Genomic DNA, 25,668 nt, shown 5'->3' with positions numbered 1-25,668 from the left:
ATAATCAAGAATCCCTCTAAACATGATCTATAAAAGGAAACATCAACAATCTACACTAAACCCGTTTAGGCCCCAGCGGACCTCCACTTCTCCCCAAAACATTCAAAGGTCAAATGCTTAAGTTATCCTTCCCCCAATAATAATAACATGCCACCACAATGAAACGCCGAATCACCTTCGTCCAGCCCGACAATGCGCCCTTCGACCCATCTCAAGCCGAGCTGACCGCTTCGGCCCTGTCGGTCCGCGCCCTCGACGCAGCGCGCGAAGACCGAATCACCGTCGGACTCGACGAGCTCCCGGAGGAGGTGAGAACCCAGCAACGCTGTGCGTGATGTGTCGCTCCTAGGCAATGAAAGTAACACAAATGAGAGTCCCAGCTCCGCACCGTCCTTCGGCAATCGCACGAGCTTCATCTCCGCTGGTCGACCGAGCGGTCCTACCATGCCCTGGCGCCCTTTGCCAGCAGGGTCTCGCCCGGTCTACATGTTTTCTATACCCCCCTGTCCTCGGATCGGTCCTCGTGAGTTAGACGTCAGGGCCCTAAGTTATCAAATATGGGAGACTGAACGGGTGTGAAACTTGGCAGGGAGACGTTGTGCCCGCTGCTCCGCGCAGCGTTCGGGGATGGGGTCGACTGCACGAATCCAGAGGTGAGGTCCTCACGGTATTTTGTCAAATGGGGCCAGTTCTAATCATATCCAGGACTCATTCATTACGCCCCCGCTCCTCTCGACTCGGTTCGCGGCTTCTGCCTCGCTCCAATTCCACACTCGACTTCCCTCGTTGGAACCACTCGTCGAATTCATTGGACGCACGGCCTGTGAACAGCGCAAGGACAGCGCATGTCTCGACAATGCGCGCTCCCTGCGCTCGGCGGACTCGCTCGATATCGACTATGACAGTATCTCGCACACCCTGACCCTGACGGGTCTTTGGACTAGTCCGCCGAGCGGCGGCTGGACGGAGGTCGTCCGGAAACCGATCTCGGACGCAGACCAGGTCGAGTTTGGACTTTTGAGCAGTGACAAGGCTGTTGATCTTGAGGAATTGAAGATGGGCGGGCTACTAGCTGTGGTTGGGAAGGACAAGAAATTAAGTAAGGACGGACCTGCTCTTCTTTCCTTCACAAAGCTGACCTCCACTCACAAACAGAACCGACGATGTTCTCATTCCCATCGCGTCACCACCCGCTGCCCAAAGAGGCAAGCTATGAAGTTTCCTTCCCGCCTCCAACAGGCCTGCACCCGACACTCTCCATTTCAATGCCCCAATCCTCCCTCCAACGACCTCCGGCTCCGGACCACGCAACCTGCGCCCTGCACACATACCTCACCCTCCCCTCCACCGTCTTCGGAGACCAGTACCAGCTCGGAACGTCCGACTCCCTCTTCCTCCAATCTCACAACCTCGTCGCCCTGCGCGCTCTAGCCGGTGAAACCGACCTCGAAGCTCCAGACTGGGTCATCCCGCGCTGGGGCTCCACCTGGCTGCTTGAACTAGCCACCCCTAAGACGGAGACCACTGAGGCCAACTGGACCGCTACGATCCCACTCCACCTGCGGTACCTGGATCCCTCGGAATCAGGCTATCGGTCCGCGGATATCCCCTGGCCCGTCGTCTTCTGGGCCTGTACTGCCGAGGACGGCACGAAGATGGGGACCAACCCGTTCGACCGCACGAATCTAGGCTGGGATGGTCTCTTCGGCCCGCGCACTATGTTCTTCCAATTACAGCCTTCTCCTTCGGCCAAACTCGTCGAGCATATCGATGTCCCGGTGATGCGTCTCCGGGGTGCAGAGGGCCTGTTCCAGGCACGGAATATCGAGCTCGGAACTGTGCTGGTGGTTGGACTGGGATTCCTCTGGGTGGTTCTCAGGCTGGTACGCGTGGCGTGGTCTTTTGGCGTGGGTTCTAAGAGACACGGGGGGACATCGCGTACGAAGAAGGATTAAAGCCGCTGCTTTTGACTTAGAGGTATCTGTTAGGACCACCACACATCTTCCTTCCTGTCAGCCGCATGCATAGCCCTTACGTCCGCACAATTAATGTATACGTAAATGCCATAATTAGATGGCTATGCATTTGCCTTGGTCCTTGGTTACATATTTCGCACTAGTATCACAACATAAACGGGAGATAGGTGTTCTGACTATCACATTATTGAAATTCTTTAGACCAGACTAGCATGAATTACTCAAGACAGCAGCTAGATTCTTCTTGTTTTAAGTACGGCCTTTCCTTAAATGCCCATCTCAGGCAGCGGCCAAGGCACATCCGTCAGGAGGAACTGATCCAGATCGAAATTCTGGAGACTGGGCATATCGATAACCAGATCGCCCAACCAGGAGAGCTCCGCATCAGAGACCGGGCCATTGGGCTCAGGGATCTGGGACGGCTGCTGGACCGGTTGAGGCTGAGGCTGCGCGGCCGGTTCACGGGATAAATTCTCGCCTGTCGTAGTGCTGCCAGTGGCTGCGGTAGGAGGCGGAGCCGCAGCGGCAGCATTCACGCGCAACACCTCAGCCAAAGCACGCGTGTCGTCTTCCTTGCGCCGCTGATGCATGGCGATGAGCAGGTAAGCCGTCGAGTAAGCCTCGCGCATGACCGGTGTGTCATAGGCAGCGAGAACCTCGCGGAGGGTGCGCATCGCATCGGGCAGAAGATCGAGAGCTGCGCGGTTGTCAATGGCCAGCAGCGTGCAGACGATCTGGAAGGGCACGTTGGCGACCTGGTGCCACGGACAGTTGGAGGCGACCATGCCCCTCGCTGCGTGGAGGCCGCGCGCTGCCAGTGCGAGTACGCGGTCAAGTAATTGACCGGAGAGTAGGGCGTGAGTGTTGAGAGCACGTAGGCGCCGGTAGATGCAGAGCATTAGGTTGCATTGCACTAGGATTAGGGAGGGGCCGGGGTAGACGAGATCGAGCACTGCGGTGAGGGCTGTTTCGAGTTCTGGGAGATCCTGCGGTGCGGAGCCGGCTGGGTCGAGGCTTTCGGAGAGAGGGAGGAGATGGAAGAGGTCTGCGCGGGCGCCTTGGGGTGCTGCCATTGGCGGGCCGCGGGGGGTTGGGGGGAGAGCCGTGGCGCCGTGGAGGACGACGCGCGAGCGGCCGAGGTCAAAAGAGGTCCAGGTGTTGAGGTGCCGTGCCATGCCGAACAGCCGCCGGCGGGTTTCTTGGTTGCTGGAGGCGGTGCTGGCGCCGTTGGGGCGAGTGGGGAGGACTCCTGCGGCCTCGCGGTGCTGGGGTTCGAGGTGCAACCCAGCGGCTTCGACGAGATGCATCAGCGTGCAACTGACCATCCAGGCTGCGTGTGGAGAGGCTGTCATGCGCAGATACGCGGCGCGGAGGACCCAGCCTGATATTGTGTCCGCGGAAGGGGTCTCGGCGGACAAGACGCCTTTCTCCAGCTGGATGCGCGCTGTCTCCACGAGCTCTAGTTCTGGTGCTACGATCTCGCGATGTGAGAAGAGATGCGCCAAGGCTGCGACGCCGCATAATACCGTGTCATAGGATTGATCTGGCGGGTTCATGGACCAGCGCTTTGCGATCCGTGCGGAGACAGTCTCCTTTTCTAAGAAGTTGTAGCATGCATGGATTCTGTCGAAGAAAATCCCGGTCAAGCGCTGCATCTCCTCTTGTGAAACAATCTTGGTGATGATCGACGGTGTCAGCGTCGCGGCGGACCGTCCAGGCGACCGCCGTCGCTCGCCGACGTTCCATGCGAAAAGATGCAGACGCGGCGCGTGGGCCGGGTCAATTCGCAGCCCGAGCTTTCGCACGAACGCGGCGCCGGAGTTGGCCTCGAGCGAGTTGCTTTCGCCTGTGACTCGCGGCTGGAGTGCAGAATAGCCATCCAGGGCTGGTCGTTGGTCGTCGGGCACCGAAAGACTCGGACGGTACAGACTGCTCGATCGGGCGCGCTTCTTGGGCGCAGCGCTGTAGATGCATTCGACGCCAGCTTGGGCGCAAGTCGAGCATGGCTGGTCGCCGGTGCATTTGCGCTTGCGGGCCTGGCAGGCGACGCAGGCGGCGCGCGAACGCTTACGCGGCGGCGTGGAGTCAGTCATGGCGGAGTTGGAGTTGGTTAGATCGACCCGCCCCCGCATTTACGGTTTGATGGCTTTACGGAAGGTAGATAATCTATGCAGCACAGAATTTTATTAGAGTCCTAATAGTGATAGTAAACGGCCGCCCCCGGTAGTGATCGGTCGGCTCTGAGATCACGCTGCTCCCTGAGCACTCAGAGCTGGCGGCGAGCGGGCTCTGAGCGATCTCGGCGCGCGACCTGACTGCAAGCTGCTCACTAAGCAATCCTGTTGCTCCCCCTTCTCCCCTTCTCCCCTTCCCCCTTCCCCGCTCCCCCCAACCTAAGTTCTCATGGTGTGTCTAGAGTCTAAGCTAAGCAGGTAACATTTTCCTATGTCGCTGTCCGGAGTGCCTCACGCTACACCTGATAGGGTTGCTTTACGGCAAACTCTGGGTGCGACTCGGTATATTTACGAAATTGAGAATGTAGTCTGATGCAGAAGGGAAAAGGATTCAGTATAGATGATGCTTCCGTGACTGACATGTGCAAAGCAGCCGCTCACAATGACAAGAAAACTGCGATAGCAGCAGCAAGGGGTTCCATGACGAATGCCGGTTCGATATTGGAGAAAATCCGGATATGATGAAACAATATCCATCCCTTCGGTTTCTCATCTAGCAAGTTTTCGGGATTTGACACGTTGTGCGTATGATTCAATCGAAGGGCGTGTGTCCCTTGGCTTCGGAAACCATTCGACACGATCAGAGCTATTCCCATGGCTCGACCCTGGTGCCTTTTGCCTTCCTCATGGTCCCATTTCGTAATCGGGAAACTGGCAGGATGATCATCGGCCCAACCGAATCCAGTAGAAGTTCTGGTCGTGGCGCAGTCCCATCGAGCACCGACCACGCTGCGGCTCACACCTTCAACTCTAGTTGGGTTGCGCAAGACCCGGTGCTTATGAGATCACGCTGCACCCGTTGATGTGCTTGGCTCTCCCATTGTGTCCCTGATTCGACCGGCCAGGGCGAATCCGATCGTTGCCAACCACCGGGAATGACGCACACGGACGAATAAACAGGGCACATTCGGGCTTGTTTCAGCAGGAGATATTATCCAGATTGCGATCGCCCTTCTGATCGCCCTTCTGAGGCCTTCGATCTTCGTTCCGTGCATAAGGCTAATGGCGATCGTGGACTCCACCGGCGTTATCGACATGACGTTGCCCGATGTCATCGGCCGCCGTTCCTTGTAAACCATTGCTTTTGCAAAATCCATCAGGCATCTCCGCTGGGATCCCATCCATCTTCCTGTGCGATGCGGGGTGCCACGTCATTTGCTTGGTTTGTTTCTATTTTAGCCATCACCGCGTCATGGGACATGGTTGGGTATATATACTGCCTTCATCGCGGGGGTTTTTAGCATCAATCAATTCCAATTCAATATTCTCACACAACCCAACCTTCACTTGAATTTATCTCCTCATACCTCTGATACCAAGTCATACATCTCATATCAACATGTCGAACATCATCCACAAGGTCAAGGACGCCGTCACCAACCACGGCTCGTCCGACAACAACAACCACCACAACACCAGCGGCACGGGCTCCGCGAACGCCTACGACTCTCCCCAGTCCTCCAACCACGGCCCTCACAATAGCAACATGACCAATGCCGCCGATCCCCGTATCGACAGCGACCGCTCTAAGATGACCGGTGGCACTTACAACCCGGGAACTACTAGCACTGCCGGCGGTAACACCGTTACTGGCGTTCCTCACTCGACTCACCAGACCGCTACCGGGGCTCACCAAAGCAACCTCGCCAACCAGGCTGATCCCCGTATCGACAACACCCGTTCTCACATGACCGGTCCCGCTTATAACACCGGCACTACTGGCACTGCCGCCGGCAACACCGTTACGGGTGTTCCTCACTCTACTCACCAGACTACTACTGGTGTTCCTCACTCTACCCACCAGACTGCTACTGGGCCTACATCAACCACTGCTGGGGTTCACCGAAGCAACATCGCCAACCAGGCCGATCCCCGCATCGACAGTACCGGTTCGCATGTAACCGGTCCCGCTTACAACACGGGAACTACTGGCACTCGCACCGGTAACACCGTTACGGGTGTTCCTCACTCTACTCACCAGACTACTACTGGGGCCCACCACAGCAACATCGCCAACCAGGCCGATCCCCGTATCGGTGGCGACCTCAGGCACGGCACCGCTGGCACCGCTGGCACCGCTGCCCCCTATGGAGGCGTCTCCACGCATTCGGCCGCCACGGGCCCCGCCCCCTCGACCGCCGGCCCTCACAAGAGCAACATGCTTAACGAGGCTGACCCCCGCGTCGATAGCGACATGAGCAAGGAACGCAACCAGCCCATCGGCTCCGGCCGTTTCGACCAGGACGTGCACAAGTCCAGCATTGGCGGCGCGGGTGTGATGCACGGTATGGGTGGCAGCGGCGGCCCGACCTCCACCAAGACCTTCGAGCAGGCGCAGGAGCACGGTGCCGTCGACCACGGTGCTGTAGGCCACGGTGCTGTAGGCCACGGTGCCGCCGGCAGCAGCTACAACACCAGCAACAAGAAGACTGTCGGTCCTCACTCGAGCGACATGGCGAATAAGATGGATCCCCGTGTTGACTCTAATGCGGATGGGTCGAAGACTATTGGTTCTCAGCGTGTTTAGGTTATTCTCATTCTCAAGCGTGTTTAGGTTTACGTGTTTCGGTTCAAATGTATAATAGCTATGACAATTACTCATGAAATTTATATGCCGATAATTCAAATGCTTCCAATTCTCTCATCATAATGCCCGCACATCATTTATCTTTTGGTTTTCAACCAGCAGTCTTGTCTACTCTTGGTACTTGCTGCCATTTGGATATCCCATCAACCCCTCCAACTCCTTCATATCCGGCATCCCCGCTGGTCCCGGCATATACTGCAAATTGTCCCGGAACGTCGTCCCATTCCACCAGATCTCGTTCTTGTGCAGCGCCTCCATGATCCGAGCGGCATCGATGTATGTCCGAATCTCAACCATCTGGCCGTGATGGCCCCAGCGGGTCACCCACACGTTGACGATGTCGAAATCATCCCCTATCATTCATGGACTGTCAGCATCGCTCTTCTCCACAGATAGTATAGTATCAGTTTACCAGAATTCATTACGCCCTGAAAATTGACCTCCTGCACCGACCACCGATCATTGCACCCGCCATGGATCGCCTGGGGATGTATCTTGAACTTATCTGCATGATCGAAAAAGAGCACGCTTACCCGCCGCAGGGCATTGACGTAGAAATGCAACAGATCATGGTAGTGGCCCGCAATCGGATGGTGGCCCACCACCGTGAAGCTGACATTCTTGTGGATCAGCGTGAACAGCTTGGTCATGTCCTTCTCCAGATCCTTGAACGAGTCCCAGATGTGCATCTGCGTCACGTACTCGCAGTCGGTCGACGGGTTCTCGAATCGAAATCCGTCGCGGTCCCGCGGAGGTGGGTCGTGGATGAGTCCGTCGCCATTGCAGCGGCCGTCTGGATCGACCAGGCCAGTCCCGTCGCAGCCCGGCTGCTCGAGCGGTTTTTGCGTGAGGGCGAGTCCGAGGGATCCCAGGAGGGTCCAACAACAGAAATAGTGCAAGGCATGCATCTTCGGTGAGTTCCATCATCATCCACGTTACTTATTGTTTGTCGCTTTTATATCCGCGCAGCACTTCGGGCCATTATTTCTCTGTCACACCGAAATTGTCCGGTGATTTTCCATCGGCACATTATGATATATAGTCCATTGCTCACCTCTTTGAATTATAATCAAGGCCACGCCCATTTAGAAGTTCATCTACCACACTCACTTTGTGTGGGGTTTTGCCATTGAAATATATCATGACTTCGAACGGAGGAGCTTCGTTAACCCCCAGACCAGAAGATCAGTAGAATAGTAACTGGATAATTGATATAGATAATGGCGTCCCTCGTAGATTCGGAGTCTCTTCGTGCCTGAAGGAAAGACACTCTGGAAGTATAAAAGCAAGAAGATACTGAACAAATGAGCGCGCGATGCATTATCTGGGCTCCTTATCTGGGCTCCTTATCTGGCGCATTACCTAACCCCGATCTCGCAGCCCTCTAATTGGCCCGGACTCTAAAGTCGGTGAGGCGCCCCGAATCGGCCGCACTGAGTCACTTGACTTGACCGCTCGGAAAACCTTTCTCTTCCTCTTCTCTTTTCTTCTTTTACCCCCAACCACCAACTCAAGAACAACAACTCCACAACAATCAATCCGCCATTGCCCACCTCTATGTCCTACTAAGCGGCATACTTCCTCTTTTCTGCTGACTGGTTACCTTTCCATCGCGCTTATGTGTTTGGCACCTTCGATCTTCACCTCCCAGGACTACATCTCGGGTATGTGACACACGCCTTCTCACGGAGATGGCATTGACTGACCTCACCTCCTATAGACCACCTCTGGAAAGCCTCCAAGAACTGAATTGACGACCCCCAATTCGCTTATCAAACTCTTCTCTGTCAACCCCTACAAACAAAAATGTTCGCCCATTTATTCAAGGCGATGCCTGCCAGGGCTACCGCCTTCACCACCATGAAGCAACCGGTTGCCTCCCGCTTCATGGCCACTGTTCGCCAGCGTGCTCCCATGGAACCGGCCACCTTTACCATTCGTGATGGTCCCATCTTCACCGGCAAGTCGTTCGGTGCCCGCTCCAACATCTCCGGCGAGGCGGTCTTCACCACCTCGCTGGTCGGCTACCCGGAGTCTCTGACCGACCCGTCGTACCGGGGCCAGATCCTGGTCTTTACCCAGCCTCTGATTGGCAACTACGGTGTGCCGTCCGCAGAGAAGGACCCCAACGGTCTGCTGAAATACTTCGAGTCTCCGAACCTGCAGGCTTCTGGTGTGGTGGTTGCCGACGTCGCCGAGCAGTACAGCCACTGGACTGCCGTCGAGAGCCTGGGCCAATGGTGTGCCCGCGAGGGTGTCCCTGCCATCTCCGGCGTCGATACCCGGGCCATTGTCACCTACCTCCGTGAACAGGGTTCCTCCCTGGCTCGGATCACCATCGGTGAGGAGTACGATGCCAACGAGGACGAGGCGTTCACGGACCCGGAGCAGATCCACCTGGTGCGCCAAGTCAGCACCAAGCAGCCCTTCCACGTGAGCGCCGGCGACCCTCAGTGCCACGTTGCCGTCATCGACTGCGGTGTCAAAGAGAACATCCTGCGCAGCCTGGTCAACCGCGGCGCCAGCGTTACCGTGTTCCCCTTCGACTACCCGATCCACAAGGTGGCCCACCACTTCGACGGCGTTTTCATTTCCAACGGCCCCGGTGACCCGACTCACTGCCAGGACACCACCTACCACCTGCAGCGCCTGATGGAGACCTCTCAGATCCCCATCTTCGGTATCTGCCTGGGTCACCAGCTGCTGGCTCTGGCCGCGGGCGCCCGCACCATCAAGCTCAAGTACGGTAATCGGGCTCACAACATCCCCGCCCTGGATCTGAGCACGGGTCGCTGCCACATCACCAGCCAGAACCACGGGTACGCGGTCGACGCCTCGACTCTGCCCTCGGACTGGAAACCGTACTTCACCAACCTGAACGACTCGAGCAACGAGGGCATGATCCACAAGTCCCGTCCGATCTTCAGCACCCAGTTCCACCCAGAGGCCAAGGGCGGCCCGCTTGATTCGTCGTACCTGTTCGACATCTACCTCGACAGCGTGCGCAAGTACAAGGCCAACCAGGCTGGCCTCTACCCGGCCCGTGGTAGCCGTCCCGACCCTCTGCTGGTTGACCTGCTGGCCAAGGAGCGTGTGGGCGTGCAGCCCACCACCGGCATGCAGAACGTGGCTGCTGCTGCTGCCGCTGCCGCCGCTGCGTAAACACACCGACGTCTTGTATGGAGTCCTGTTATTGGTTATGTGTCTTTCGGGTGAATATTTCATTATTTTAGCTTGTTCATAGTTTTTTAAGACCAGATCAAATTGAATCAAAATGTGTCTTGGCCGTATTTATTGGCAATTCATATCATTCGTCATCACATCTCTCTCCTTGTCGGGTTGGTTCAATCTATTTCGCTACGATGGAAACCACATCCTCATCCGCCACGACATGGCTCAATCCTACGCGCTGCGGCACATGTCGTGCACTCGCCCCCCACACAAGCGCGTACTTGAACGTATCCTTGAGCGTGCGATGGATCTGGTCGCACACATCCTCGATGGAGGAGTTGCTGCGAACGATCAGGGCTTCCTCGAAGCCAGGGACTTCTCCTTTTCTATACACAGAAGAATGTCGGTGTCAGTCACGTCACATATAATATTTGTAAGATTTGGGAGGGATCATACCGCTTTGTGTACAGTCGCATCAGACGCAACTCTTTCCAGATCCGCTCAACCACCTCCTGTACACCGAGATCGAGCTCGCAGCTCATGACGGCCGTGTACGGCTCGCGAGCTAGTTGGTCCAGGAACTCGAGACTGACGCTGTCGATCTTGTTGTAGACGTAGAGACTGTGAATGGAATATAAGACTTTTATCTTTGGAAGGTACAGAGAGCGGATGCTTACCAGCGGATGTATTTTCGGTGATCCTTCATGATCACGTCGATGAAATCATCAATTGTAGCTGCGGGGAACGTAGTCAATACTAATTTCCGAGACACTAACCAGAAAGACAGTGACATACCATTCTCATCTCGCACCAGAACCTCACAGTTGAGCATCTTGTAATCGCGGAGAACATTGTAAATCATTTTCTCGTCCAGGCTTTTGGGCGGGGTCTGGAAAGTCACATTCACGCCGCCAGCCTTCTTCTGCTTGAGATAGATGTTCCTGCGCAGCATGTCAGCTTCTGCATATACTAGAAAAAGCATCGGAGGAAACAAAACGTACGGAGGCTCCTTGTTCAGTCGAATCCCAACGGCATCCAACTCCGCCTCCAGCAGAGCCCGCTGCTCCGCGCGCTTAGTAGCATCCAGAATCATCAGGATGAGATCACTCGTCTGTAGTAACTGTTAGAACACACCTGGCCCCTTGACGATTGGTTTGGAATATATCATCACTCACCTTCGCAGCAGAGATAACCTGCCGTCCGCGGCCCTTCCCCTCCGCGGCACCTTCAATAATACCCGGCAGATCCAGAATCTGGATCTCAGCCCCGCCATACTCAAGCACACCGGGGATGGCAGTCAGTGTGGTGAACGAGTACGACGCAGCCTCGCTCTTGGTCTTGGTGATCTTGGACAAGAACGTGGATTTGCCGACAGATGGGAATCCAACGAGTGCCACGCGCGCATCACCGCTTTTGCTCACGTCAAACCCGGTGCCGCCGCCTGCACCTGCGCCGGCTGCTGGTTCAAGGAGCTGTGCTCTTAGGCGGGCGAGTTTTCTGGATTAGTTGGTTAGCTTAGTGCTTTCTTTTTTGTTTGCGATTGAGAATCCGAAACGTGGGTGAGTGAGCAAGTACCCTTTCAATAGACCAAGATGATATTCTGTCGCCTTGTTCTCTGCAGAGTAAGTGTTTAGCAAGAGCGTCTAGGGAGTTGGGATCATTGAGTATTATCGTACTCTGCGTCCTCCGCATCTCATCCTCGATCCTGTTAAGCGATGTCTTAGTAGGTATCCTGCAGGAGTCCTTCCAGAGAGGTGCTTACTCCTTAATCTTCTCTGTAATGTTCACCATCTTGACTACCTGTGCTAGTCACTGCAAGGATGCAAGTCAATACAGCAGAGAGCAATTGCTAGGATGAGGCAGAGGTCCATTTGTCGATCCACAAAATGTTTCCCAGCGCATTACGTAAGCGCCGCGGATTTCTCGAAGCTGCGGCCAACGAACCTCACATCTTTCTTGCCTCCCTGACTCTCGACCACCCACAACACACACAACAATGGCCGATACCGCAGTCGCCGAGCCATCACCGGCACCCATCTCCAACGCCTCTCCAGATGAGGATGCGCCGCCGCAAGAAGGAGAGCAACAGCTCCAGCCCGCCAAGAAGACCAAACTCATCCGTCGCAAGAGAAGGCCGGCGCGCGTGCAGGTCGATCCATCCTTCGTGAAGAACCTTCAACCGCAGCAGGATTCCGGGACGATGTTCAACGTCTGGTACTCGAAATACGAAGGCGGAAACCGGGGGGAGAACAACCAGTCGAACACGCCCGCTCCGGGACGGTGCAACCTGGCGCAAGACAGTGGCTACACTCGGGCAGACCGTGTGAACGGGTCTTTCTTTTGTCTGCACTTTGCTCGGGGGACTTGTCCGAACGGCGCGGAGTGCCAGTATCTTCATAGGGCACCCACCATCATGGACATCTTCAATCCCAATATCGATTGCTTCGGTATGGGTTTCCCCCTCTTCAAATACTTTCTGATAGAAAGAAATCGGGCTAATTCGTTGACAGGCCGTGACAAACACTCAGATTACCGAGATGATGTGAGTCCCCTACGCGATGCGCCGTCGATCATAACTGACTTCTCTGATTAGATGGGTGGCGTTGGATCTTTCATGCGGTACATTTCTACGCTTCAAACCGCTTCGATAGAGAGTAAAAGTGCTAACTACTTGATAGGCAAAATCGCACGCTCTATGTTGGCCGTATCCACGTGACAGTATGTTGTCTCTTCTCCAAATATTGTGTGATCAAAGAGCTAATTCATTCTTTACTAGGACAATATCGAGGAAGTCGTGTCGAGGCATTTTAGCCCATGGGGACAAATCGAGAGGACACGCGTATTGACGGGCCGTGGAGTGGCTTTCGTAACCTAGTAAGTCCGGTGTCGCTGATCTTGGACGACAAATCGCTAATGAGTTTTGTTCGCAGCTCGAATGAAAGTAACGCTCAATTTGCCAAGGAGGCAATGAGCAATCAGAGCATGGATCACGAGGAGGTTCTCAACGTGCGCTGGGCGACTGTTGACCCGAACCCGATGTCTCAGAAACGCGACGCGCGCAGGCTAGAGGAACAGGCTGCTGAGGCGGTGCGGCGAGCACTTCCCGAGGCATTCGTGGCTGAGATCGAGGGGAGGGATCCGGATGCGAAGAAGAGGAAGAAGATTGAGGGTAGTTTCGGCCTGCAGGGCTATGATGTTCCGGACGACGTATGGCATGCTCGGAATCGGCAGTTGGAGAATGCGAAGGCTGCGGCTGGTCAATTGGAAGCGCCGGAGCAGCTGCTTATGATTGAAGATGCGGGCCAACAAGCTGCGCTTGCTGAACCGGAATCTCAGAGCGGTGGTATCTTCTCCAGCTCGGCTGTTGCGGCGTTGCGGGGTCTTGCGGGTGGGACGGTCACGACTCAGGCTGCTCCCAAGTCTGCTGGGGGGCCGTTAGTCGCCTACGGAAGCGATGATGAGAGTGACTGAGTGTCCACTCACTACCTTTGATGCCTGTGATTTCCCATGTATAATACTAGCGATACCTCTAAAAGATTTGAAGAACAACAACAACAACATTATTACTGTCTGATACTTGCATATGTGCTATATTCGAACGACGAGTTGGGATATCATGAACCAAACAGGTATGAGCCATGGGTGACTACCTGGTAACAAATGCAATCCTCCCATCTACCCACGCATGCGAACAAAAAGAAATCATCCACTGTATCCAAGGTCATAATACACACACGAGCCAGTGCGGTAGTTGTAGATAAAGGCGTTTGTATAGTTCTGCCCGCTCTCCCCACCAGCACGGCTCTCGGCTGCCAGATCTGTAAGCAGCTCGTAAACCTGGCTCAGATATTTGCGTTCCGTCAGCGGTGCGTTTTGAATGACAGTGCGCCAGCTGTCTGGGTCAGCGAGACGCGTGTCGCGGATGGAGTTGAGGACGTCGTCGCGGGTGTCGATAGCGGCGATGGGACCGTTACGCGCGTTTTCTGCGACTTCGCGCGAGCTCACAAGGGCTGGCGGATTGTTAGAATGACTTTTGAGAAACGAAAATGGAAAAAAATACATACCTGACTCCACGATATTCCTCCGGTTGGTCTTCTTGCTCCGGTGCTGTGGGATGAGAATGCGCACATCATTCGCCTTCTCATTCGATGCTAATGCATCCTGCTGACTCGGCAGACGAGACTGGCGCTGATCGGCTGTTCCCTCGCGGTGTTGGCGCGCCTGGGCCTCTGCTCGAAGCCAGGACACGAGTTCTGCGCCGCGGAGATCGAATTCCTCCTTGCGAACCAGGTTGCGGACTTTGAACCCACGCTCTTTGCTGTCCTGCTTTGCGATGACGATCCACCGGTGATTATGGTCTTTGTATTTGGCCAGGAGTTCTTCGAGAGATGAGGCATCTACTGCCAATTCGGCGCTAATGTTGTTTGTCCAGAGTTCTTCGATCAGCTTCACCCCCGTTGTGCGGAGGACGGTGGCGTCGAAGCTGGCGACGAGTACATCGCACTATTTTCATTATTATTTAGTAAATGAGCAGAGATATTAAGCGCATTACTTACTCTTCGGGTTGTCCAGTAGAGCTCAGCACCAGCTTCAGAATCTTTTGGTGGAGCTTTGACCTTCATGTAGTCGGCCATGGAGGAAACGAGACGATCAGAGCTAAGGTTGAATCCCACCGCGTGCGCCTGCGGGCGACTGGACAAGACCTTGGGTGCGAACTCCTTTATCAGGCCATCATATCGACCACCCGCCGCGAACACATCTCGCCGCTTGCTGTCAAAGACCAACTGGAAAAGCACACTGCCTCCGTAGAACTTGTCATGCAGGCTGCTGAGCGGATTGATGTAGACCTTTGTCTTTACGCCAAAGCACTGGATGTAGGTCATGAGAACATTTAGTCGCGCGAAGATAGGAGCAATCCGCTCTGCGAATTCGGTTCCCTCCATGATAGTCTGGAGCTTCCTCTGGGTTCCTTTCGGGGAGTCTGAAGTAGGGTGAGCAGAGATAAACGAAACACTTGAGAAGGCTACTTACCTCGGAAGTCAAATCGAGCAAGATCGTCCAAGGAAGTCGAAGCAACGCCAATGGCTGGGGATCGAAGTTCGCTTCGGATCTTCTGCATCGTCCATTTCCCAACATTCAGTTTGCTGATCACTTCCTTCACCAACGGGATCTGAGAGGGTGTAATGCGACAAAATTCCATGATCAGTTGCAACAGGTCGGAGTGGTTGACAAGGAAACACATCGGAGCAGATCGCAGCGGAGGGAATTCTTCAAGGACCTCGTCCAGGACTTTCATCACCTCCGCCTCCTTCAGTGCTAGATCCAGTGTGTTGTAGGAGACGATGTCAAAGTCGACTTCGCGGTGAGATCTGGGCTCACTGCCATGAGTGGATTCTCTGTAGACTGTGCCAAAAGCGAAAGTCTTCTCCAATGATGGATCCTGTCGCGGAATAGCGCGTGCGTTTGGCACTGTCAAGTCAAACGGTAATTGTAGAAGGTTGCCAGCTGAGTCCAACAGCCGCACAGCTCCACCGGAATAATGTTGAGACCGCGGGAAAAGCGTTTGACGAGGTGATTCCACAGCACCGTGCCTTCGGAATATTGAAGTCAGTTTCTTCTTGACAAGCCCTTGAACAAGCAGTTCATTGGCTGCTGGTGCACTGTGGGAATCCATGTCCCAGGCAATGTCTTCAAATTTCTTGGGAGATTGGGAGAATATGGCCGAGAGGATTTTCTTGTAGTCTGGTGAGTTCGGATCTGACAGCAAATGCACGATAGCTCTCCTGAAGGTTTCTTCTTCTACTTGGAGAGGGATCTTGCCCCCGCGAAGAAGATCGGATGCTGAGGGACGCTCCTCTGGGCTGTGGCTCAACAGTGATTCTATAATTTGACCCTGGACTGCTTTTTCGGAATCTTGAAATGTAGCTGGTAAGACATGGTTTTTTTCTCTGATTGCACGCAATGTGTGGTCTCGTTCCATGTTCGTTGGCAGCGGCTGGCACATCTCGAAGAAAATGACACCGAGCGAGAACATCTAAAGTGGATGAGCATAGATCGGAAGAACTGGGAAGAAACCACTTACATCGACTTTCTCGTTGTAGTGCCCGGAAAATCCAGACTTCATCTCCGGCGCAACATAGTACGTCGTCCCAAGGCTGCGAGTGAAGTTCCCTTCAAAGTCTGCCGCTGCAGATGAGCGAACGGCGGTGGTGAACTGACCACTAGTAGCAAGACCAAAATCTCCGATGCGAGGATTGTTGGCTACATCAATAAAAATATTGTCTGGTTTGAGGTCACGGTGAATGATGCCATGACTGTGGATATGGCTCAAGCCGTCAAGAATTTGTCGAAACAGGCGCCATGAGCGATCAATATCGTCATACAAGCCATTCTTGATCAAGTCGCGCAGGGTCTGGGTGATATTAGCCTCTGGATTCACAAGTACATGAGGAAAAAAAACTCACATGTCTTTCGCAGTACTCCATTTGGATGTAGAGAGTCGTCAGCACGGGCCGTGCATAAGAGCCAGATCTCATACGGGCGAGCTCAGCGGCTTGTCCCGTGCCAGCTGTAGAAATTCCAGGGGTCTCTCCGGTGCCTTGCTCAGAAAGTGTGCCTTCGTTTTCGTCTTCACTATCTGAAGCCCCGAACTCAATTTTGGGATAGCCACTGGAGCTGATAAAGTCAAGACCGCCGGTGCTGAAATCGTGCCGGCCCTGGCTAGCGAAAGGATCGCCATCTGTAGAGGAAATGGCCTCTTCTTGGATCTGATTGAAGTCTTCTTCCAACCACGCGGTGTAGTACCGCACGACGTATGGATGGTTCAGTCGGGACAAAAGCATGATTTCCGATAGCGTGTCTTTCAATGCCGCAGCAGAGGTTTGCGAAATCTTCTTGACAGCATAAAAGCGGCCATCGAGTTTATTTCTCGCTTTCACCACTTGTCCAAAGCCACCACGACCCAGCTGCCCTGCCTCATCAAAGTCTTGGTGGTATCGCGAAAGGTTTGGCATAATTCCGAGAGAGTCAAGTCGTGGCCGCCTCTGTAGTGAAACTGAGTTCGAAACTCTATCCCGCATGGCTAAAGGAGCATCCACGCGGAAAAACTCAGAAGGCAGTAACTGGAACGCCGTCGGACGCTTGCGTGGGTCTGGACGGAAGAATTCACGAAGCAAATCTTGCAGCGGTGGTGAGAGTCCCATCGAAACCATCAGTTGGTTGGCTGAGGTATACCGCTGGAGAACATCCTTCCCAAAGCCCATTTGAAGTAGGACTATACCCAAATCCCAGACGTCCGTCTTCATGGTAGGCGACGCACCATCCTGCGTCAGCTCCGGGGGCAGCCAGAGTGGTGACTTGGACGTTGTCAACGAACGCTTCGCGCCAGGACTTTCCGGCAAAGCCTCTTCGATACTAGATTGCAACTTCACGATGGTTCCACCGGAAGGATTTCTGAAGAGCATCACGCAGCCACAGTGAATGTTGCCATGGACGAAGCCACTGCGGTGATAGAATTCCAGGGCCTCGAGCAGTTGAATCATCCAGCCACGGAGCATCTCAACAGCAACTGTGCCGACAATATCAAGGAGCTCAGAAAGTGAACCTTTGTTTGCAAATTCCAGAACAAAAAACACAATCCAGGAGTTGTCAGGCGAATCGTAGTGTGTCGGCGGGCGGTCAATCTTGAATCCCACAAAATCGACCAAGTTCTGATGCCGTAGTCGCTTCAGTCCCTCTAGCTTATCCTCGCTAGTACGCATTTGCTCTCTGAATGTCAAGGCACCCGACAATTTTTCGTGCAAGGTAAGCTCCTTGAGGACGAGTTGAGGAACACAGGAACGGCTTTCGGAAACGACGGGTCGCACAATAAACGTCTTCTTGAATTGCCTGCTTTGCAGCAGGGACTTTCCATGCACGGCACGGAAGGCCATGGGCTGTTCGTCGGTGTCATTCACCTCTAACGGCGGGTCAAAGGCGATGGCGCCAGGGGTGCTTTCTGTAAGATTGCCGACCTCATTCGATTCCACCCCGCCAATTCGACTCTTGCGCCTCATACTGCGCGCTTTGGTCCGCTGTCGAATCGTATCCTGAATCATTTCCTGCAGTGCGCGATCTTCTTCTGCATTTGCGGCTTCTTGCTTCCGGAGCTCCTCTTGCTTGTCCAACTCGGCTTGTTGCATGGCGGCAGCTTCCTGTTCCATTCGCTCTTCCTCGAGGCTTGGCAGGTCCTTGTCCTGCTCCCGGGCCTGGGCGACGTCCTCCAAAACATCTTGAATTGACACCGCCAGCTCATAGATCATTTCACTTCCCAGAAGTGTCTTCGGTTTGTTCCGAATGATCTCCTGTACTCTCGAACGGGCTCCATCGCGTAGATCGTTGAGATTGTTCAACGAGAGATTGGGGACTGTTTTTGGATATGTGGCAGGCAGCTCAACCAGCAGGACAAGTAAAACATCCGGGTTGGAGGAGGCCCGTAGGTGGAGTTTGAATGTCACATCAGAGGATTGCTAGGAATGTCTCGCCGTCAGTCGTGCCCGCAACGGCAAACCATGGGAGCCTTACCTGCCATGCCGAGCGCCGGTTCTCAACCTGCTCATAGTCATCGCCATATATAGACTGCAAGGCCTCGACTTCGTTCTGGTGGATTTCGCGGTAATTGGTTGTGGTCTGCACGGGCGACGTCAAGGTCGATGAATCAGAGGAAGCCTGCTTGTCGCGGATGGGCTTCTTCTTGTGCTTGGGAGGCATGGTCGCGGCATCGAGGGCTTGCTTTCGCAGCCCGCGCTACATCCGTCCCTGGACACACGACATAAAGGGCATTGGGGAAAATACAGAGCGTGTTGTGGTGAACAGAAAGACCTTTGGTTTTCTGCGGTGACAACCAGGCGGTCAGTGGCTTATCGATAACCGCGGGGACGAAGCTTAGTGGTGGTGACATCTTAACTATATTTATTTCATGGATGTGCTTCAAATCGGCAGAGATGGCTATTCGGATAGATGATACTCGATGGTATAGGCAGCTACTGCCAGTCCCCAAAGAGTCATACGAGCGGTGCGGTTGTTTATGCCTGGGGACACCGGACAAGCTGTATCTTCCAAACCAAGTTGTTTTAGCTATCAGGGTTGAAGCTGACATGAATTAATAATAGGCACGAGGTGAGTAGAATGTTGATCTTGAATTAAATACCATCATAGTGGGCGAGATGTTGGGCAGCGTGGAGGTATACTTCCCGCATGGACTCGTGACTCGTAATCGATAAGCCTCTCGGCGCTTCTGCTTTTCCGCCCAAAACAAACGCTCTTTGTTTGCTTCTCACATCTCACCTCACCTAGTCAAGATGCTCGACTGGATGACTGGGTCCGAGCAACCAGGTAGGCTCTACAGACTGTAATTTGCCTCGACGCGACTCACTGACGCGATTCTCCTCTACAGACAACTCGAGGCTGCTCGAGCCGCCCGAAACCCCGGCTCCCGTTTTCGCGATTCGCGCGTTCAAGAGTGCCTTATTTGGCACGCCCGCCGCAGAGGAGGAGGAGGAGCGCGTGTCACAGCCAAAGAAAACCCTTGGTCACCAACGAAGTAAAAGTGATTCGGCACCGTCACCCGCGCGCATCGTGGTCGAAGACGAAAGCTCCAAAGCATTGGCTGGCGACGCGATCAACCCGGGTTCTCCCACGAAAAGCATCCTCGTCACACCTGGCACGATATCCAATCGGCGCAAGACTGTTTCGTTCGGTGAAAGCGTTGTCGACAACGAGGGCAAACGGGACGGCAGCTCGAACAAACTGACCAAGACGCCTCCCAACCCCTCAGGCAACCTGAGCATCCAGTGGATGTCAGGCTCATCAGACGGGAGCTCAAAACCGCGAAGCAAACTGACCCAGACACTACTCAATGCGCGCGATAACGCGTCCAAAAATGGCAAATCGCCGCAATCATCACCCGCGAAATCCCCTACGCGTTCCCGAACGAAAGAAGACACGAGCAATGAGGATATCACCATCAATCTGGAGGAGCCGCGCTCAGAGTCGGGTAAGTACTGGAAGACGGAATTCGACAACTACCGCGTCCGAACCAATCGCGAGATCAAGAAACTGATCCACTACCGGTCGATCGCCAAGTCCTATGCGCGCAAGAAGGACTCCGAGGCCCTGCGGTTGACGGATAAACTTCGGGAAGAAGAGGACAAAGTCAATGAAATGGAACGCCAGGTATCACAGCTTGCATCTACCATGGTGGAAGGTGGCTCGCCGGCAGATAAGGAGCATTTGATTCAAGACCTGACCAAACAGACGGCTCTTGCATTGCAATATAAACAACAAGTCTCCGGCCTCCGCAAACTTCTTGAACAACACAACGTGGTCAGCGGTGATATGGTCGATGGGCCTGAAGAACCGGCTACGCGGAATTCAACAGATGAATTGCGTCAAACCCAGCTTGCGTTGAACCAAGCAAACGCCAAACTCGGGGATATCAAACGCCAGCCTACCGACCTCACCACGCTCCAAGATCTGGCCCGAAGTTCGGAGAAGAAAGCCCAGGAATTGGAGAAGGAGAACACCCAGCTCAAACAGACTCTGGCGCGCGTCAAGCAGGAGATGTCGCGCTACGAAGGCCGACGCAAGGACAAGGAATCCAAATTCAAAACCCGAGAGGCGAAGCTGGAAGCGCGGATCCAGGAATACCGCGACCGACTCAGGACGACCACACAAGAACACCGCAAGTCCGAAGAGACCCTGAGAAAGACATACGATGAAGAACACCGGCGCATGCAGAACCAGATCGACCTGCTGAAGCTGAGAGTTGCCGCGACGGAGCAATACTCTTTCCGGCCCGAGGGACGGCACTCCCTCAGCCCGCGGAAGAATTACACAGATGTCCAAGTCCAAGATTTTGGCGGCCACAATGTGATGCTGGAGACCGCAGAAGACGCAACCGGAGACCTCGATGCACCGCCCAGCCCAAGCCCACGCTCCAAAGACCGTTTCACCCGTCATTCCACGATAGGGGCATTCGACCTCCGGCGCGCTGCGCGGGAGATCGCCGCCGAAGACGACGAGGTCACGCACTACCTGAACGAAATCCTTCCAAAACCTCACCAGGCACGCACCTCCTACCACGCCGATCTCGCCGCCATACCGCCGTCATCACCGCCCGATGCCGCGGCGCTGAAATTCCACTCCCATCCCCAGGGCCACGCCAAGTACCTGCATGCAGGAGAAGATGACCAGCGCACCTACCGATCTCGCCATCTGACCGAGACAGACGAGCCGGGACAAGGGAAGACGTACACCCACCACCGCCAGAGATCATCTATCAAGTCAACTCTGGATTCGATATCCGGACCCCCTGCCTCCCGCACAGGCGGCTATGCCGGATCGACGATTGCGGGTGGCGAGCGGGTTGGCAAGCGGTATGGGCTCAGCGATATGCAGAGCGAGTATCTATCTCCCGAGCGCGTTGCGGCTGCCCGGTCACGGCTCAGACAGAAACACGATAGTCGCAAGAGCAGGGCGTTGGGCAAGGAGAATGTGAGGGCGGCTGTTACGTCGGGTGCTGGGGCTGGGTGATTATGGATTCTGGGTCGGGACTTGTTTCAATTGGGAGAGACGGAGCAGAGGTCTTTTGGTGCTGTATTTGGCGTGCGTTTCCTGGGCTGTGTCTTTTTCAGATCCCCTTTTTTTCTTCTTAATTTTACTGGTCGAAGGCTTGGTTCTCGGTCTATCTGGTTCTACTTGTAGACATGCTCGGGCAGGAGTCTCTCGCCATTTATTCATTATCGGCTCTTTTTTCCCACTCGACCGTGTACTCAATCCGCTAACGAAGCCAGCTCTCCAGTTTTGGGGATTGATTGGTATATTAACACGACTCAATATATTTCTATCGAGGCGAAACAACATTGAACTGAAGTCTTCTCTATCATCTATGTCCACGTATATCAAACAGCGAAAACCATGTATCAAACAAGCTTGTCTGATCCAAGACATTCCACCCTCAACTGAACTCAAGCCTGGCCATCCGAGAACGAAACCACAGCCCACTTGCCACTCCAGGCCCACTTGCGGCCCTCCGAACCACCACCACCCGGCATTTGGCGCAGCTTCTCATCCTCACCCGCCGGAAGACCGACGACGGTATCAGCCTTGCACGTCCTGAAAGCCATGACACGAATCCCCGACTTCGGGCCCATGGGGCCGATAGCAGTTGTGAAGGGGGTGGTAGGGTCCCAGGCGGCATCGTTGGTTAACTTGCGGTAGTTGAGATCACCCTTGAACAAAACCAGCTCGCTTTCCTTCAGATCATCGAACAGCTCTGGTGCAAGGTGTGGCATGCGCCAATAGGAGCCAGGGGTAGTCCAGAACTGATGCGGGCGGACGATCAGCTGGCCGTCCTGGTGGAACTGGCTCCATTGTTCAAAGAGGAATTGCACGTCGGAGACCTCCTTGTCTGACAGCGCCGGGTGGGTCTTGCCCGAATCATCGGGGGCAGTGTAAAAGGCCTGCGGATCGACGAGCGTGTTGAGCAGGTCTGAAAAGTCCTTGGGTGTCACGTCGGACACAAACCAGGGGAGGCGTTTGGGGTGCAGCACAATGGTTGTAGCCAGTCCGGCGGACAGCAAGTACCCGGCGAGGATCAGGTCGACGAACAGCTCAAAGCCGGAATTGTCGAGGACAATGTCGACTCGGCGTTCGCCGTCTTTCTTCTCGCTGCGTGCCTTCTGCAGCACCGCGAAAGCAGCGTCGAGGTCGTTCACGAGTATGTTCTTCTGCGATGTCTGGCGCGCCTGCGAGCCCTGCAGCTTCTGGATATCTTCGTATGTGAGAGAGGTCAGGAGCGACAGGTCCGTCGCATTGCCCCACAGACAGATCTCGCACATCTCCGAGAACAAAAGCTTCTCGGCTTGCTCGACCTCTGCAGGCGACCTGCCGTCCTGGCCTTTGCCTGCCTCAGCTTCATGCGCCAGCTCGCGGTATCGCGAGGCCAGCTCGAGCACGGCAGGGCGGGAGGACTTGAAGGTAGACATCTTCTGGCGCGCAAACACGTCATATCCCTTCCAATGTTGCGACAATGAAAAGAAAGTCTCAATGCGTCGGTCTGTCAATTGTCAGGATCGTCTGTTTCCGAAAAGAAAGTTCGCATCATACAGAGATAGCACTCCGAGTAGAGCCACGGCACATTGTGCCATGTAGGGTTTCCGCGCTGCTGCAACTCCTGGTTATACTGAGCGATATCGGGGTGACCATCATCGGTGAGGGGCCTAGAAACCAGTTCATGTCAGTTTTGGTATCAAACCTGAAGAGAATCACTCACGTCAGCTGCCGGTCATGCTGCAGCTCGTATTTCAGCGTGGCTAATTTCTCTATGATGCTCTTGCCCTCTTGGCGCTTCTCCTCGTCATTGACACTGCCGACTGTGCGATGCAGATCATCAATGGCACCGGTCTATTGTCGTTACACCCAATCAGTGCCGGAACTTGGATCTGAAGCGGGAAGCTTACGATGATGACGGGCCAGCGCTCATGGGCGGAGACTGAGGCGAAGCTCGACTTGTCCGAGGTGAGATATTGGGCTGGCGGAGTCAGCTGAGCGGCGGAATATAGGCCGAGGCGACAGACTCACGGGTCTTGGGATCGAATTCCATGATTATTGTGGTGAGATTAATTCGGGATAGGGAAGGAAAAGAAACATGGAGAGAAAGAAGATGGAGGGGCAGAATGGAGGGGCAGCACACCGCCCCCCGTGGATGATGATCTACGCCAAATGGTACAAACAACAGCCAGCCCAAGTGGTATCCTCCTCATACATACAAAGAAACAGTTCTAGGGTCTGATCAAACGCCAAAAAATTCCGGATATATCATTTCATCTGGTCTGGTCGCCTCACATCATCACATCATCGACGACATTATCGAGTTTTGCGCATATGCCTGAAACAGAAGTCAGCTATCACTCCGTCCAGTTGAGGACGGACGGTACTTACCATGGGCTTAATGTCCGGGTGCGGCACCGCCTCGAACACCTGGTACTCCAGCTTGAGGTCAGGCCCGACATTGATATAGGCACCCTTGTTCTCCGTCGAGTCGCAGTACTTGGGGGCTGAGAAGACCGTGATACACCGGCCGTCGTGCTCGACTTCATATCCATTCATGCGGACTTCGTGCGATCGAATGACGGCCTCGAGGCCGTTGTTCTCACAGAAGCGCTTGGTCACATCCGGACCGAATTGAAGGCCGACACCGCGCTTGCTGGGGCCGCGCCCGGGTTCGGTCTGCGGGTCTGTCCAGAGCATCTCCATCATCAGGCCTGACTGACCCGGCTGGCGTTGGTTGTGGCGGTTGAGTTTCCGGATATCCTCCAACGTTGTCTTGTCATCAGAGAAGAGACCGCCGTGCAACACGAGGTACTTTTCGCCAATCAAGGTGGCCAGTGGCAAGGCCGAGAAGGACTCGGAGAACACCTTGAATACCCGCTCATTGTACTTGGCGCGACACTCGCCCTCAAACCCGTATACCTTGTTCATGTCGTCTGTCTCGTGGTTACCGCGGTTGAGGAAAAGACCGTTCGGCCGCAGCCATTTATAAGCATAGAGGAGCAGGGCAATCTCAGTGGACCATGAGCCCCGGTCAACAAAGTCACCATTGAAGAGATAGGCGTGGGTATCGGAGGGGTGGCCATTTCGACGGAAAATCTCCAGCAGATCGAAGAATTGACCTATAGTCAAGTAAGCGCTGGTCCTCATCCTCAAACATCAATCCAAGCATACCGTGCGTGTCACCGCAAACCGTCAGTTTCTTGCCCGCATCCACTCCAATTTCCACCATTGTCGGCTCGGCGTACACGAGATCCTTTACAGTCTTGATTATCTGGAAGACATACTTGCGGTGGATCTTCTTGCCATCCTTGAACCGCTGGACCATGTCATCGATAAACTCCTGGGTCATTTCGTCCCCGAGGCGCACACCGTCGTAGCCATCGTCGACTTGCATCGCATCGATGTCCAACCCCTCGAATGCAGATGGCGGTTCGGAAACCTCAATCGCCTTCTCGAATTCTATACGGCGAACCAGTTTCTCACAATCTGCCAACTTAAGCTTCGCATCGCGGTTGCCGGGCTCGCGTTTCACCACAGCCTTGAAATCCTTGAGGGCCGCCTTGTAGTCGAGAATGGCCGTGTTTGCCAGGGCACGACGCCAGAAGGCCTAAACAGACAACGCCAAAATTTAGTTCTGCTTGTCTCGGTCTATCAGCAGGTGCAGACAGGGGGACCAACCTTGACATAGTTGGGGTCCAATTCCAACGCCTTGGTCGCATCCGCAAGGGCGTATCCAAAAGCCTCGAGTTTGATTTGGGCCTAATCAGCGCCAGAGTTAGCAAATGCCGTCCGATGGCGATCGCCGCACCGGCAAATCGTCGCACGTACCTGGGCCCGGTTGCAAAAGAACGACGGCTCTTGGTCGTACTTGGCGATGGCCTGGTCATAAAAGTCGACAGCTGTGGGCCAGTCATGCTGGGCAAAGGCCTTGTTGCCTTGCACCTTGAGCGCGGTGGCGGCCTCTTGGTCTGAAGTCATTGGGACGGGCACGAGACCGGGGGTCGGGGAGATTTCCGGGGGGGAGGAAAAAAGGGAAGGTGAGTGCGGGTGTTAAGGGAGAGAAAGAGAGCGAGGCAGATCCCCCGTTCGCAGTAGTGGAAAGTGAGAG

General features: G+C 54.6%; 11 protein-coding genes across 11 annotated transcripts; 5 read left to right on the top strand and 6 right to left on the bottom strand.

Annotated features, from left to right (window-relative positions):
• Positions 1–158: 158 nt before the first annotated feature.
• PFLUO_LOCUS6091 (protease B nonderepressible form) lies at positions 159–1,955 on the top strand (the record flags this gene model as incomplete). The annotated part of the gene is made up of 5 exons (XM_073783604.1): positions 159–308; positions 375–523; positions 590–653; positions 706–1,099; positions 1,156–1,955. The coding sequence occupies 5 exons, from the start codon at positions 159–161 to the stop codon at positions 1,953–1,955; spliced, it is 1,557 nt and encodes a 518-aa protein (XP_073640142.1).
• A 287-nt stretch (positions 1,956–2,242) lies between these two features.
• On the bottom strand, positions 2,243–4,069 carry PFLUO_LOCUS6090 (uncharacterized protein; the record flags this gene model as incomplete). Its single annotated transcript, XM_073783603.1, has 1 exon — positions 2,243–4,069. The coding sequence occupies one exon, from the start codon at positions 4,067–4,069 to the stop codon at positions 2,243–2,245; it is 1,827 nt and encodes a 608-aa protein (XP_073640141.1).
• A 1,480-nt stretch (positions 4,070–5,549) lies between these two features.
• PFLUO_LOCUS6089 (uncharacterized protein) lies at positions 5,550–6,737 on the top strand (the record flags this gene model as incomplete). Its single annotated transcript, XM_073783602.1, has 1 exon — positions 5,550–6,737. The coding sequence occupies one exon, from the start codon at positions 5,550–5,552 to the stop codon at positions 6,735–6,737; it is 1,188 nt and encodes a 395-aa protein (XP_073640140.1).
• A 168-nt stretch (positions 6,738–6,905) lies between these two features.
• Positions 6,906–7,705, bottom strand: PFLUO_LOCUS6088 (uncharacterized protein; the record flags this gene model as incomplete). The annotated part of the gene is made up of 2 exons (XM_073783601.1): positions 6,906–7,150; positions 7,210–7,705. The coding sequence occupies 2 exons, from the start codon at positions 7,703–7,705 to the stop codon at positions 6,906–6,908; spliced, it is 741 nt and encodes a 246-aa protein (XP_073640139.1).
• Positions 7,706–8,603: 898 nt separating this feature from the next.
• Positions 8,604–9,959, top strand: PFLUO_LOCUS6087 (Multifunctional pyrimidine synthesis protein CAD; the record flags this gene model as incomplete). Its single annotated transcript, XM_073783599.1, has 1 exon — positions 8,604–9,959. The coding sequence occupies one exon, from the start codon at positions 8,604–8,606 to the stop codon at positions 9,957–9,959; it is 1,356 nt and encodes a 451-aa protein (XP_073640138.1).
• Positions 9,960–10,146: 187 nt separating this feature from the next.
• Positions 10,147–11,759, bottom strand: PFLUO_LOCUS6086 (Ribosome-interacting GTPase 2; the record flags this gene model as incomplete). The annotated part of the gene is made up of 9 exons (XM_073783598.1): positions 10,147–10,354; positions 10,425–10,589; positions 10,646–10,703; positions 10,764–10,909; positions 10,970–11,079; positions 11,144–11,465; positions 11,544–11,583; positions 11,645–11,673; positions 11,731–11,759. The coding sequence occupies 9 exons, from the start codon at positions 11,757–11,759 to the stop codon at positions 10,147–10,149; spliced, it is 1,107 nt and encodes a 368-aa protein (XP_073640137.1).
• A 205-nt stretch (positions 11,760–11,964) lies between these two features.
• Positions 11,965–13,439, top strand: PFLUO_LOCUS6085 (Pre-mRNA-splicing factor; the record flags this gene model as incomplete). Its single annotated transcript, XM_073783597.1, has 6 exons — positions 11,965–12,415; positions 12,479–12,510; positions 12,562–12,587; positions 12,647–12,686; positions 12,745–12,764; positions 12,899–13,439. 6 exons carry the CDS (start codon positions 11,965–11,967, stop codon positions 13,437–13,439), a joined length of 1,110 nt encoding a protein of 369 aa, XP_073640136.1.
• A 231-nt stretch (positions 13,440–13,670) lies between these two features.
• On the bottom strand, positions 13,671–18,716 carry PFLUO_LOCUS6084 (eukaryotic translation initiation factor 2-alpha kinase; the record flags this gene model as incomplete). The annotated part of the gene is made up of 7 exons (XM_073783596.1): positions 13,671–13,978; positions 14,033–14,471; positions 14,525–14,949; positions 15,000–16,002; positions 16,051–16,380; positions 16,433–18,475; positions 18,531–18,716. 7 exons carry the CDS (start codon positions 18,714–18,716, stop codon positions 13,671–13,673), a joined length of 4,734 nt encoding a protein of 1,577 aa, XP_073640135.1.
• Positions 18,717–19,306: 590 nt separating this feature from the next.
• On the top strand, positions 19,307–21,539 carry PFLUO_LOCUS6083 (uncharacterized protein; the record flags this gene model as incomplete). The annotated part of the gene is made up of 2 exons (XM_073783595.1): positions 19,307–19,340; positions 19,402–21,539. 2 exons carry the CDS (start codon positions 19,307–19,309, stop codon positions 21,537–21,539), a joined length of 2,172 nt encoding a protein of 723 aa, XP_073640134.1.
• A 434-nt stretch (positions 21,540–21,973) lies between these two features.
• On the bottom strand, positions 21,974–23,610 carry PFLUO_LOCUS6082 (Hairy/enhancer-of-split with YRPW motif protein 2; the record flags this gene model as incomplete). The annotated part of the gene is made up of 5 exons (XM_073783594.1): positions 21,974–23,064; positions 23,115–23,227; positions 23,281–23,411; positions 23,468–23,538; positions 23,589–23,610. The coding sequence occupies 5 exons, from the start codon at positions 23,608–23,610 to the stop codon at positions 21,974–21,976; spliced, it is 1,428 nt and encodes a 475-aa protein (XP_073640133.1).
• Positions 23,611–23,856: 246 nt separating this feature from the next.
• PFLUO_LOCUS6081 (Palmitoyl-protein thioesterase 1) lies at positions 23,857–25,538 on the bottom strand (the record flags this gene model as incomplete). The annotated part of the gene is made up of 5 exons (XM_073783593.1): positions 23,857–23,895; positions 23,949–24,679; positions 24,732–25,167; positions 25,239–25,319; positions 25,389–25,538. The coding sequence occupies 5 exons, from the start codon at positions 25,536–25,538 to the stop codon at positions 23,857–23,859; spliced, it is 1,437 nt and encodes a 478-aa protein (XP_073640132.1).
• Positions 25,539–25,668: the final 130 nt, after the last annotated feature.

This window comes from Penicillium psychrofluorescens (assembly GCF_964197705.1).
Source record: "Penicillium psychrofluorescens genome assembly, chromosome: 4".
Classification (NCBI taxonomy): Eukaryota; Fungi; Ascomycota; class Eurotiomycetes; order Eurotiales; family Aspergillaceae; genus Penicillium; species Penicillium psychrofluorescens.
Note: the sequence above shows the minus strand (reverse complement) of the source record. Positions and strands in the feature narration are given on the sequence as shown.